At 43.1% G+C, this 13,080-nt stretch overlaps 5 protein-coding genes across 5 annotated transcripts; 1 reads left to right on the top strand and 4 right to left on the bottom strand. All coding sequences in view use genetic code 12, as the record gives it.

The window, feature by feature from the left end:
• The first annotated feature begins 519 nt into the window (after positions 1-519).
• Positions 520-2,035, top strand: SCW4.1 (Soluble Cell Wall protein). Its single transcript, XM_001385215.1, has one exon. The coding sequence runs from the start codon at positions 585-587 to the stop codon at positions 1,692-1,694; it is 1,110 nt and encodes a 369-aa protein (XP_001385252.1). The 5' UTR covers positions 520-584; the 3' UTR covers positions 1,695-2,035.
• A 1,023-nt stretch (positions 2,036-3,058) lies between these two features.
• On the bottom strand, positions 3,059-5,505 carry RAP1 (DNA-binding protein). The gene has a single exon (XM_001384901.1). It carries the CDS (start codon positions 5,113-5,115, stop codon positions 3,130-3,132), a length of 1,986 nt encoding a protein of 661 aa, XP_001384938.2. The 5' UTR covers positions 5,116-5,505; the 3' UTR covers positions 3,059-3,129.
• A 341-nt stretch (positions 5,506-5,846) lies between these two features.
• CDH2 (Chromodomain-helicase DNA-binding protein) lies at positions 5,847-7,538 on the bottom strand. Its single transcript, XM_001384900.1, has one exon. It carries the CDS (start codon positions 7,266-7,268, stop codon positions 6,504-6,506), a length of 765 nt encoding a protein of 254 aa, XP_001384937.1. The 5' UTR covers positions 7,269-7,538; the 3' UTR covers positions 5,847-6,503.
• A 751-nt stretch (positions 7,539-8,289) lies between these two features.
• Positions 8,290-8,928, bottom strand: OCA1 (protein tyrosine/serine phosphatase; the record flags this gene model as incomplete). The annotated part of the gene is made up of 1 exon (XM_001384899.1): positions 8,290-8,928. The coding sequence occupies one exon, from the start codon at positions 8,926-8,928 to the stop codon at positions 8,290-8,292; it is 639 nt and encodes a 212-aa protein (XP_001384936.1).
• Positions 8,929-10,022: 1,094 nt separating this feature from the next.
• YAK2 (serine-threonine protein kinase, PKA suppressor) lies at positions 10,023-12,305 on the bottom strand (the record flags this gene model as incomplete). Its single annotated transcript, XM_001384898.1, has 3 exons — positions 10,023-11,636; positions 11,703-12,148; positions 12,188-12,305. Coding segments are annotated over 3 exons (2,178 nt in total), but the record flags the coding sequence as incomplete, so codon positions are not given.
• Positions 12,306-13,080: the final 775 nt, after the last annotated feature.

Below are 13,080 nucleotides of genomic sequence, written 5' to 3'. Positions count from 1 at the left end.
TGGCCGTCGTGGATCGCACCCCATAATATGGACGAGACGGCGCAAAACGAGACGACTCTTTGGGCTCTGGGAAGTGAACAGCATTCTCTGCTCATTACCCACACTGCTCTTACAATGGCAATCTGGCGGTGTCACAATGCCGGCCCTACAACTAGACGGTAGGGCCAATTACTAGCTCAGCGCCACGTGACATTCTAGATCGTCGCCACAAGTGAAATTCAAACTACGCGAAATACAGCTGCACTTTCCAAAATCGACAGGAATAATACGAGTGGGTGCAGGGCTGCAGGACGCCCTCCTGCACCCACCGGAAAATAAACACACAACACGAAACAACAAAGGAAAATACCACCCCTTTTGGAGCAGATGCGAAAAATTCCAACATAGTTGTGCAAAAATAGTCAAGTGGCCCATTTTGGGTTGGGCCGTCTTTTATATATACTGTTTATTTCCAGAGTGTTTGAGAGTAGTTACTACTGTTTCTTCTTCTCTTCTCTAGTCATATAGCTCCAGGTATTTCCTATAGTCACTCCTTTACATCCCTAGTTAATACCAGCCGTCCGTATACTTACACTCCTTAGACCATGTTGTTCAAGTCCATCGTTCAAGCTGCCCTCGTAGCCTCGGCCATTGCTGCTCCTTTGCAAGAGCACAAGCATCACCAACACAAGCAAGAGAAGAGAGAAGTCAAGGTCGTCACCCAGACTTCCGTTGTTGTCGTCACCTTGGGTGCCGGTGACTTGACCACTACCTTGCCTCAAGTTACCATCAACCCTGCCACTGGTGTCTCTGTCAACACTGACTACACTCCAATTCCTCAAGAACACCCAGCCTCGTTCTCTAACCCTGAATCCTTTGAATCCGCCACTCCAGCCTCGACTTCCCCAGCTTCCACCAGCACTGCCTCCACTGGCGGTGACTTTGGTGCTGGTGCCAAGGGTATCACTTACACTCCTTACTCTAATGACGGTGGTTGTAAGCCTGCCTCTCAGATTGCCTCTGAAGTTGCTCAATTATCTGGTTACTCCGTCATTAGATTGTACGGTGTCGACTGTGACCAGGTCAACGCTGTCTTAAGTGCTAAGGCCCCAAGCCAAAAGATCTTTGCTGGTATCTATGACGTTTCCAACATCGCTAGTGGTATTCAAACCTTGGTTTCTGCCGTCAACGCTAACGGTGGCTGGGACAATGTCCACACCGTCTCTATTGGTAACGAATTGGTCAACTCTGGCCAAGCCTCTCCTGCTCAAATCAAGGGATACGTCTCTCAAGGTAAGAGCTTGTTGTCTGCTGCCGGTTACTCCGGTCCTGTTGTTTCTGTCGACACCTTCATTGCCGTCATCAACAACCCAGAATTGTGTCAATACTCCGACTACATGGCTGTCAACGCCCACGCCTTCTTTGACGGTTACTACACCGCTGACCAAGCTGGTGACTGGGTTCTTTTGCAGATCCAAAGAGTGTGGAGCGCCTGTGGTGGTAAGCAGAATGTTTTCGTCACCGAAACCGGCTGGCCATCCAAGGGTGACACCAACGGTGTTGCCGTCCCTTCAAAGCCAAACCAAGAAGCTGCCATCAGCTCCATCAAGTCTAAGTGTGGTGATTCCTCCATTCTTTTCACTGCCTTCAACGACTTGTGGAAGGCTGACGGTGCTTTCAATGCTGAAAAGTACTGGGGTATCTTGTCTAACTAAATGCCCTAACTGGTTTTCATTCATTGGTTTCTATTGGTTAAAAAGCATATAAAAAGTTGGGATCGTTGCTCTCTCTTAGTCTTTACCCTTTCTTTCACTTCGTATTTTCATCTTTCATACGTATTATCATCTCCAATGTCCTTCGTTTTTATATTATTCCACCATCATATGATCAACTACATTCATTTACTGACTACAAGGACAGCTGTTTAACTATTGTTTACCATTTGAAAAAAAAGTCGACTTCAGGTCAACGCTTGTTGTCTTCTTGGGCTTCGGCTCAAGTTTTTTTTTTGATACCTATATAATGTAGTATAATTTGAATGTATACTACATTGCTGAATAACAAGCCGTAAATGTCGATGTACAGATAGCCAAAATGTAGACTGTAGAGAAATTGAAGACAGACCTAGACCATCTCATCCCAAAAGCCGCATCCTCATACTTTTCTAGTTTAAGTAACTTTCACCTGAAACATAAATATCATCTAAATTTTAGAGCGAAATACTGCAATACAACATTCGCCAAGATAGATGGGCAGATGGCTACACAATTTCATCTGGATCTTTACAACACACCCAGATCGACAATTTACTCACCAATGGTACGATTCTTCTCCTCTCCACTTGTCCAACTGATGTGATCTACTGGATGTTTGCAAATACCAAGACCCGCAAAACCTACTTTTCGCAATTCCAAATAAACTTTTTGTTAGTGCATTTTGAGTTGTTTTAAACTATTTCATTCTGGTTTTAGTCGCAAAATTTTCGCTCCAGTTCCAGTAGCACCATCCAACCAAACATGGTACTAAGATTTGAAACAAATCTCACACACTTTCATAACCCGCCAAATTCACTGAGTATCTCTCACAGTCTACTGCCTAATTCCTAACATGGTGTTGGTCCCCGACTCTCCTCAGCGCCTGACCGTTTCGCCCCAGCCTCCCTTTAGGATCCCACACCGTGGATCAGCATAGTTAATGTACAACATTCCATGTCCTGCACTTCGTTCAGGAGAAGATAAAGAATATCTCATTTTTGTCTGATCTGTGCATTTTGTAAACAGATGTGTATGCACCGATTGCGAATTTTGAATCGCATCTGGCGATTATTGACTTCAGTTGCCGAAACAGGCAATGGTGGATATGGCGGCAGTTGCATGCAATTACTGTTTGCCTGAGAACGATGAGGTCCCAACCCAGCAATATTTGAAAACGGGATCTATTTACTCTAAGCTGTTACTCTCAGATCTTCCGCAAGAAAATCTGTCGTAGTCTATTGCCAATTTTCATTTCTCCACACTCCGATTCTCATTTCTTGTCTAATATACTTTTATCTGCTTTGATACAATCTACGTCGCTAAACTTACAAGTTAAATAGTAGACTAATATACAAATAGTTTAGTTAGTAATATACAAATGCGAAGTTTTCAATTATCACAACTTATTGAGGAATTCCCTACGTGTCCGGATCTGTCTCTTGTTCTGCACTTCCAAAGCGTCATCCCTGCCAGCTTGCAATAAGTCGTCCTGTTCCTTCGTCCAAAAGCCTCCTTCGTCAGGAGGTTGCAAAAGTTCATAGACGGGAATGTGACCATCCAGCACAAGATTATCTTGTAAGTTGTTATAGATATGTCTGAAAAGAAAAAACAACCGCGTTTTATCACAACAGGTGGAGTAGAGGAGATGCTCTACTAATGCTTGCTTGAATCCAAGTTCCTCTAGGCATTCAGCCAACTCCTGAACGTCGTCTGAAATGCTACGGAGGGCAGTGTTGAGTTTGCTGACCAAATCGTAGTTTAACACAGATGGATCCGTAAACAAATCTTCAAATTTGACACCTTTCCCAATATACTTCATCACACTCTGTGAATCCTGAGAGCCAGGATTCACAGCATCTTCAAAGTTGGCCTGTATACTGCTTAGTTGAGTTGAAGCATCTTGAAAGTCTTCAATATCCTCTATGTCATCAACTTCGATGTCTTCTATGATTTCTTCATCCTCCTCAATTTCTCTCATTGTAGGTCTTTCAATCGGTTCCAATGATTCCAAAACATCACCAGCTGACATATTTAAGTCGGGAACTCCTATTAATGAACTTTTGGTCTGTCCAATTTCTTCATCCAAAGCTCTTTCCTCGCGGTTCCGTGCATTGGAACCCACAATTTCTCTCAATTCACCTGTCATATTATTTAAGGATGAGGAATTGATTACTCCCCGCCTTTCCAAAGGCTTGGGATTTTCACTAGCCTCGTACAGTTTGATGTATTTCTCAATTGTTCCATCTCCTACGAACTTTCTATATCTGTCTCTCCACGAGTGCAAAGTGTGCCTTTGGCCAATGTGTTTCTTGTTCCTCTTGTCAGGATTATTTTCAGAATCTGCCACTTCGTCTTGACCCCCTCTGTCGGGACGACATAAATTACTGAAGAACGAATAGGGCAATAACACCTTCAATTCAGGGAGTTTGCCACTACCTCTACCCTCGCCGCCATCTTTGGCACTTTCTTTTGCCAAAATATACTTCTTGGCTTCGGTGCATAGATAGTAGTCATCCTCAGCAGTGTACTTGTTTTTTAATGTCTGGGGTAATTCTTTAGTGGGAATATAATTGCCATGTGCATCCTTCAGAGGATTTCCATCTGATTCTTGTTGGTAGACATATTGCAAATCAGCTTCCAAGTGTTTGCGGAATCTACTTCTTACAGAGTTACCTGTGTGGCCCTTGAGAATTTCATTCTTGGCCAAGTTACGGAAAAACTCATGGCTGTGTCTTGCTCGCGGATGCTTTCTTACTTCCTCCAAGATGAACGCATCCTTTTGAGGTGTGAACCGGTTATGTGTTCTGACCTTTGGAGCAGTACCTGGACTGAGGGAAGTGCTTGCAGTTGCTAGAGCAAAGTCGGAGGGCAAGTCTGCAGCAGAAGAAAGATTTGGGTTCGGCTGAGCATCACCATAGACGACAGCAGCAGCTACAGATGTCGGATCCATTTCCATCCCTGAAGTCGTATCACCAGCACCACGGTGCAAGAGATTGGTATCGATATTGAAGTCAGGATGACTATATATACGAATGTCTTGCAACGTGACTAAACGAACACAGTCATCAATGTATTGCACACGGTAGCTACGACGACCAGTGAGTGGATTCGTCGATAACCAAAAGCAATCGGTGACCAGATGATCGAGAAGAACCCCACCATGGGTCTCGATGAGTGCTTTGTAATGGAGACGCCGTGGTTCCAGGTACTCCATATAGAACCGAATAGAGCGTCCTTCTCTATTGGTGAAGAGCGTACTTTTTTCCAAGCCTAAACGCGAATTGTAGGGCGATCTCTGTGGCGAGTTCATCAGCAATGGCAAGTTGCGGTCGGTACGACGAGGAGTGTTTTCTCCCTCGAAATGGAGCGTGGAGAACGTCATATTTCACAAGTTTAGTGATATCAAATCAGAAAAGTGAACTGAAAAGTTGATAGTAGTTGGCAATAACTATTGGTGATGGGCAATTGCTAGTTGTCAAATGATTCTAATGGTTAATTGTTACCCACGTTGTTGACAGCAGACAAATGTAGTTCTTTTTGTTGAAAGAACGTAATTCCTAAAAGTGCTACAACGCGATACTCCAATATTGAGATCTAACTGTAATCAACTTTATAAACAATCACAAACACAAAACTATACACTAGCAACGGTGAATTTGAAGACGCTGCACAGTGGCGGTTTCACGGCAATAACACAAACAGTAAACAGCGTTGATGAGCACAGCAATTTTGCAAATTCCTGGTTGCAACTGGTTCTGGCGTACAAAGTTAGTACAGGACAAATGTGCTTAGGGATAAGGGATGGTTGGATGTTTTGAATGATGTTGTGATGTTTTGAAATCCAGCAAGTCGTGTATAGGCGAAAATGACCAGGTCGTCTGAGAATCAAACGGGCTGATTGCAAATTGCCTACGCAATATATGACACAAAGACTAAATAGGTTGACACATAGAGTCCAATTTCTGCTATACCATTTCGTAAAAATGGACTTACAACAGGAAAATGCAAAGGACTTGTAGAAGATCTCAGAAAATTCCAAAATTCTGGTGTACTTTCGAAGTCTTTTTTTATTACCCAAAACTGACTACTAATTCCATGCATCTACATTATCTTCAGATCCCGTTTCATGTTCCTGTGCATTCCACGCCGCAGAAAAGCGGGTGCAAAAGATTCACGTATAGAGATTTCAACGATATATATTCATAACACAGTAGAGAAGCCAAGGATTCATAAGTTATACACAGTAGAAGAAGATGTATACGCAGTAATCGGAACAAAGCAAAAGAAGTTGTATTAGTCAAGCAACCTTGAATTGCACTGACCATAACACATTCCGATCGTGCCATCCATTGTATCTTAAGATAACTTATAGCAGCTCTGACTTGTTACATCCTCAGCCATATATCAGACAGCCCGCAGATGTTAATACCAAGCCTCCATCTGACGGGTCAAAAAAGACAAAAATAATCATTTCAAAGTAGACATCATAAAACAAAAACCACCAAAAGAAACAGACTGCTCACCAAATTATCCTAAATCCTTACTATTAATAAATATTGCAATATCATGTCTCTGGCGAGACATTCTGAGTGGGCAATGGGTTTGAGCACATTCAAACTATAGATACTTAGAAGTGATAGCAGAAGAAGCTAGTAACTCTAGCAATAGCTGCTGGCAATACCTTGCAAGGGGTACAAGCAATGGCCAGACGTAGCTACCAACAGCAACCAGCCGAAGCAGTAATAGCTACTAGGTTTTCTTGCTGCAACATTACAACAAGTAATAGTCACCAATCAAGCCCACGACAGCAATAAAAAAGCTGACGCTAGAAATGGCGGAACCTATGACGTAGGAGGATCTGACTTTTTCTAAGTTGTTGATGAAGTCCTTTTTGGCCAATGCCGACTCTACTTCCTCTTCGACAGACAACGCCTCTACATCTTCTACAGGTTGTTCATCGCGATGAACAGCTACGTTGGGCGAGTTTGGAGCCGAAGTCGCAGGAGTAGACGAAGTTGACGAGGTTGATGACTCGTCAGACACATGGATATACGACTTGCCCAAGTTGTCCTCTTCGTCTTCTTCTTTAGCTACGATTTTTTCTGCTGCAGAGTTGCTTGAAGAAGTCGAATTGAAAGAAGTGACTAATTTTGAATCGTCAGCAGCAAGCAACTTCGATTCTGCTGCATAGGCTTGATACACGAGGCCGGCTACGGTCAAGGGGCCGCCAATAGCCGCGTAGATGAGGTATGGATGCTGGCCACTAGGTGGTGAGTAGTGGAAGGACAAGGCAAAGAGAATCGAGGCCACAGAACTGAGGACAGTAGACGAGATCCGGGCATTGGCGACTAAAGATTTGACAGCCGCAACATAGTTGTGAACTTTGGAGGATGAAGCCGAGGAATAGAGTGACTTGGACAAGCCGTTGAGAAGCAAGGGGATAGCATCAAGCGACTGGTAGGTCAAGGATCCGGCTAGCAATCCCAAAGAAGAAACACCGATGATCTTCACGGTGGCGATACAACTTCCGGCCATTGTGGGTGGAAAGGCAGTGTTTGATATACGGTACAAAGATAGAGGATGTGATGAAGTGGCAAACAACAACTATGGAATCGAGAAGGGGGAGGCTTTTTGTGAGTGTGGTTGTTTTCTAATTCCTGAATTATATTCCTCACTAAATTTCTTAACTATGGAGAGGATGGCAAACAAAAGACTGAGAAAGCTTGAGACTGGCGATTCAGGAGAGGAAAACCGCGTCGCAAGACAACAAGATTTGTATGACTAACAGTAGCAATGTGATGGCAATGACAGGGTCAATGTCGTTATGCTGGAAAAGACTGGGGCGATGTGAAGAGAAGAAGAAGTGTCTTGATTGGCTTTTTTTTTGGCCCTTACAATCCCAGGCACTTTTTTTCTTATTCCTGTTTGTAAGAAATGACTAGATTTATATGGAGTTACTACGGAGAGACAACGGAGAAGATCACAATTTTGAGGGTTCTGGAATAACTGGATTGGCAATGGCGGGGGAGGGACAGGACGAGTCTTCACACTGGAGGAGCAAGCTTATTCCAGAAGGCTCCAAATCTTGAGAAAAGTGGTTGCTTGCTGGCGCTGGTGTGGGGATTAGGGGATGGTGAATCACGTGACATATACTAGTAAGATAAGATTTCCCCAGATCGGTCATTGCCAGAGAACAAGGAAGGGTAACAAGTCGGAAGTAAAGCTATAAATTATAACTGTCTATATTCTCACTTGTAACTCCTATTAGAATAGATTGAGTTAGTGAAAGTTACTTAAAACATTCAATAGTTGCTAATTGACACATGTACAAAGGTGGCACATAGTTAGCACATTTAACAGAAGCATTAACAGTAGTGTATAGTTAAGAGTATTTGTAACCAATAGAAGTACATGGCTAATTCTCCACTAAACATCCGATGTCTGTAGTTGTAACAGATACACTGTGTTGTCTCTGTGATATCTACATCGATAATTCAAAGATTTTACCTCTATTGTCTACCCTGTCTTTCTATATGTTGATGTCACTTGCTTATTGCTATGTCAACCAGTCTGGCACCTTCGACGGATCTATCTCCACCGAGCCAATGTCAAAACTCTCAATAAGCAACTCTACCAAGATACGACCGCCTCTGGCACCGGTGAATCGCCTATACTCTTCAGACACACTAGCTAGATTCCACCCCTGTAATCGTCTGAGGCAGCCTATCACTGTCCCCGTTCTGTGTCGTCCCATACCACAGCATACCAACAATGGGTAGTTCTCGCGGTTAACTATGAGCTCCAAGGCGCGTTTGATAGTCTGTTCATTCAATGCGTCCCATGGATTCACTGTCAAGGTTTGGTTTGTGTTGTAGTTTTGATAATTGCTAAACTCATTTATTATCCCCACGAACTCGATGTTTATGTTGTGGTCGTTAGAGAACTCAAGAAAGTCGTCCTGGGGCTCTTCGCTTGCAAGCCAGAGAATTGTCTTGAGATTCAACTGTTCCAAAAAGGACTGGTTTATAGCCGAAGGTTGGCCCGAACGATAGAGCTGCCTTTCCACAGGACAGAAGTTCAAAGGAGGTATGATTCTGAGAGCAGGGGGTCTGCCGATTTTACGAAGCTTTGGGTTCGAGTCGGCTTCTTCGTGATCAACATTGCCCTTCAATATAGAAGTATCTTTATTACTCATTTCGTAAAGAATTGGTGTATCCTTTGAAGGCGACTGTATTTCCATTCTGATTATGAATATGAATGTAAAGATTAGGATGTAATAGAAGTTGCAGTATAACTAAATTGCTACTGACGAGTTTTAGCTGCAGTTGTGGTTATCAGATTGTACTGATTCTAATGGATATATAGACGTGAATGACTAGTAATGATGTTTGTAGTTCAGGTGAAATTCTACAATATGCGTGTGAAGTTGAGAAAGATGATGCTTTGAATCCTCAGCTTAGATTACTGTGGAAATTCTTGTTCAGACTCTGAAGATTACGACTACCTTTCAGACCGTCACTATTTCACAATTTGAGATATTCAATAAAGTCAATGATGTAGATGCTCTTAAACTATTCTCATATAAACCTCTTGATGCTTCAAAAGTGAATTTGTTCAATGAAAAAGCAGACAAAACAGCTTGCGGATTCAAAATATTATAGTGAGTGTACGAGATACCTTGATGGTGACGTCTATGGACCGTGACTCTTATGATACAACAGAACAAGCCATCCCTTCCCGTTGCTCCGGATGTTAATTCAATTGTTGGTTCACATTTACGGGACCTCACACAAAACGGTTTATGGACGACACGACTAATTTTGCAGCTATAGTGATAGGATGTCGCTAGCGAGAAATATTCTACTTATGCCTAATGATTTTCACATTTTCAAATTATACTATATATTTTATTCAATTAATTTTATTCAATTATGGCTAAATTACAACCAAATACTACATTATTATATCTGCATTATGCAACTTTGACTTATATTGCACTTTTCTTTAAAGTATTTACCTTCGTTATATAAAATATTCAATCTACTTATAGCCCTCTCTACACACTAAAACGTATCCCAAATTTATACTTGAATTATCTGTACATACGGTAAGTAAATTGCATTTGTACATACATTTACCTGATATATCTAACTGACTACATTAGTCTGCGAGATCATGACATGTACTAGCCTATCTACTCTGTTCTTGCTAATCGTTCGTTACTGTGAGAACTACCTATACTGTTTACTATTTTCACACCTTGTTATCGTCTTTGATGAGATCAGCTCTTCGGTCACTGCTTCCGCTCAGAGTCAGCGAGCTGGTAGAGTCAACCGTGCGAACATCAACTACAAATGGATGCTTCAATGCCTCCTGTGGTGTGAGCCTCTCAAGAGGATTTAAGTTGAGAACCTTGGACAAGAAGTCGATCAAGAGAAGCCGTTCCAGGCATTCCTTCTCAATCATTGAATTAGTCATCTTCTTAGACGGTAACTTGTAGTTCAAGATGATATCCTTCAAGATACGGTGCTTGAAGTAGTTCTTATTAGGCTGTTCTTTCTTGGGGTGGTCTTCTTTAGACTTGCTGGTCTCTAGAAAATGCAAGTATTCGTCGTAAGTTTTTACCAGATACGTTGACCGAGTCTCGCCAGGTCCAGCGGGGATTTTCTTGAAGAAGTTCATCGAGTTACGACCCACTTCCAACATGTGTCTGGGAGGTATACCTAACATATCCACGATCTTCCATATCTGATTATACTCAGAAGTACCTGGAAACATAGGCAAACCCAAGAAGAGTTCTCCTACAATACATCCTAGAGACCACATGTCGATAGACTCGGTATAGGGCAAACCCAAGATGACCTCTGGGGATCGATAGAATCGTGACTGTATGTATGTGTAGATGGTCTGACGGGCGAAACAGGCTGATCCAAAGTCGATAACCTTGATATCTGGCTTGTCAGGCTGACATAGCAAGATATTTTCTGGCTTTAGATCACAATGAATCATTTGGAAACCCCTCAACTGGGCCATAGCTTCAAGTAGCTGTCTTGTGAGCAACTTTACGAGTTTCATGTTGAGTCCCTGAAACTGATTCTGCTTAATGAGCTCATACAAATTAGAGGCCAACAACTCAAACACCAAACACAAATGTTCTTTGTGCATAAACGTATCAAGCAACCGTATAAAGTTCTTACCATCACTGTTGGCATTAAGATACTCTAAAAGTCGTACTTCTGTCAACGATTGGTTCATATAGGCTGGCTTGGACTTGATCACCTTTACGGCACAAACCGACTGGTTGGCCAAGTTTTGACACTTAACAACTTGACCAAACGTTCCAGAACCTAGAAGATCTAGGACCATGTACTTCCGCCCTTCCTCAGTTCCCAAGATGTCGTTCACATACAAGATGTAGTCGCTATCTTCATTATCAAAGCCGTTGTTGAACTTGGGGTCCAGCGGCTTTGTGAGAACACGTTTAGGGTTTGTCGACTTCGAGTACTGGAACTTACGTGGCTGACAGATACTATACGATTCTGTCAAATAGACAGAAAGAGCATTCACTGGAGAAATGTGAATCGAGTTGACTGAACACCGTCTGTACTTGGGCTGGTGGTGAATCTTGGGATTGAGATCGAACTTGTTATACACCTTGAAGGCTTTAGGAGCTGGTCTACGTCTAAGTCTCTGTGTTGGAAGAGACTGTTGGTATTGTTGATACTGTACTATCAGAGGCGACCGCCCTACACGAGCTTGGGGTAAGTAGTACGATGCTCCCCGTTCTGGTCCCGGTGGATGCTTGTAGCCAGAACCGATTCCAGCAACCAGCAGACGTCTGTTATTCATCATACCCATAGCTCCAGGCATGGTAGGATTCTTTTGAAGATACTGAGACTGATACTGGCCAGAGTTGACTGCCGCACCACTTCCCATCGTCGCCGTCGCATTTATATTAGCCGTAGCTACATTTGGGATTATGTTGGAGTTGGAATTAGATCCATTGGTTCCGTTATACGATCCGTAGCCATAGTATGTTCCATCTACAGCAGCCAGCATTCTACGGTCAGCTCCGAGCACGACTTCCTGGTTGGTGAAGTATTGGTTGAAGGGGTTGTCAGCCCTGGTTGGCGGATCAATGAAGGGTATAGCGTTCAGTTGACGTCTCTGGTCGTCATATTCGTATGTGGTCGGTAATTGGTTAGCAAACAGAGCTCTCTTATTTTGCTGCTGTTGAAGCAATGGAATTGCAGACACGGCACCAGATAACGACGGCTTGGTAGGCAGCTGTGAAAGCACCAATCCCGCCCCAGATGACGGTTGCGAAGGTGAGTACCACGGATTACGAAACCCAGACATGTGCTGATTTGAAAGTTGATTTTGTTGAGTTTGTTGTTTTCTTTGTTGGTTTTGGTCTTCCTGGTGGACCAGCTCGTGGTGTGAAGAAGAGGGACTGTTACTATTGATGGGGTTGTTGAAGTTGTTCATGTTCATGCTGTTATAGCCATGCGGCGGTGGAGGAAGATGCCAGTTGCCGCCAATGGAGTTGTGTCTGTTGAAGTTGTTGTACGCCGACTGCGACGACTGTGAACTGGACTGGTTATACTGAGAGGACTGTGACGACATTCTGGGTGTGGAAAGTTGGGGATGGAATTGGGGAGTCTGAAAAGACTGCGATAGTGAGAGATGTTGATGTGGCTCGCATGTGCCGGACCCAGCACTACGGAGTTGGAAATTGAGGTTTATATAAGGACGTGGACACGCAGATTCTGTCCAGAATTGTCCTAGAAGAAAGAGACAGTAGGACGCAAATCTCAGAGTATGTAGGTGTTGAAAATGAATAATCCAAATGAGTGTTGAATGGGTTTCTCCTCAGTGCGACATCCGGGGGGAACAGTCTGGCCCGGAGGAGCAATGTGTCACGTGCACACGGCGGAAGTCGTCGGGGCGTCTGGGATTGATATATTCTGATTATGGACTCTTTGGCAATGAACTTGGAGATTGTTATAAAGTCATCAGGAAAACTGTCTACAGAATTGCTATTATAGGGATTATGTCATCATTTTTTCCACTTTTGACTCTTTTACCAGAGTTAAAGTGTGCTCAAAGTCGTCACTTGACTGTGCCTTTGTTACCTGAGCCCTACTATTATCGTCCGATCTCCTGAATCTAATGCAACCAAGTTCCGACCGCACCTAACCCCGGTCTGGATAAGAGTCCGTTGACCTGGCAATTAACCACAAACAAGTTAGCAAAAAAAGACACCTTCAGGTCCATCAGATAACAATTCCATCCTACTGATATTGACCTCTCGAAGTCACTTTTTGTGTTTCTTAACGAATGTAGG

Source organism: Scheffersomyces stipitis, chromosome 5, assembly GCF_000209165.1.
Source record: "Scheffersomyces stipitis CBS 6054 chromosome 5, complete sequence".
Taxonomy (NCBI): domain Eukaryota; kingdom Fungi; phylum Ascomycota; class Pichiomycetes; order Serinales; family Debaryomycetaceae; genus Scheffersomyces; species Scheffersomyces stipitis.
The sequence above is the reverse complement of the archived record's forward strand: the minus strand, read 5'-3'. Positions and strand labels throughout refer to the sequence as shown.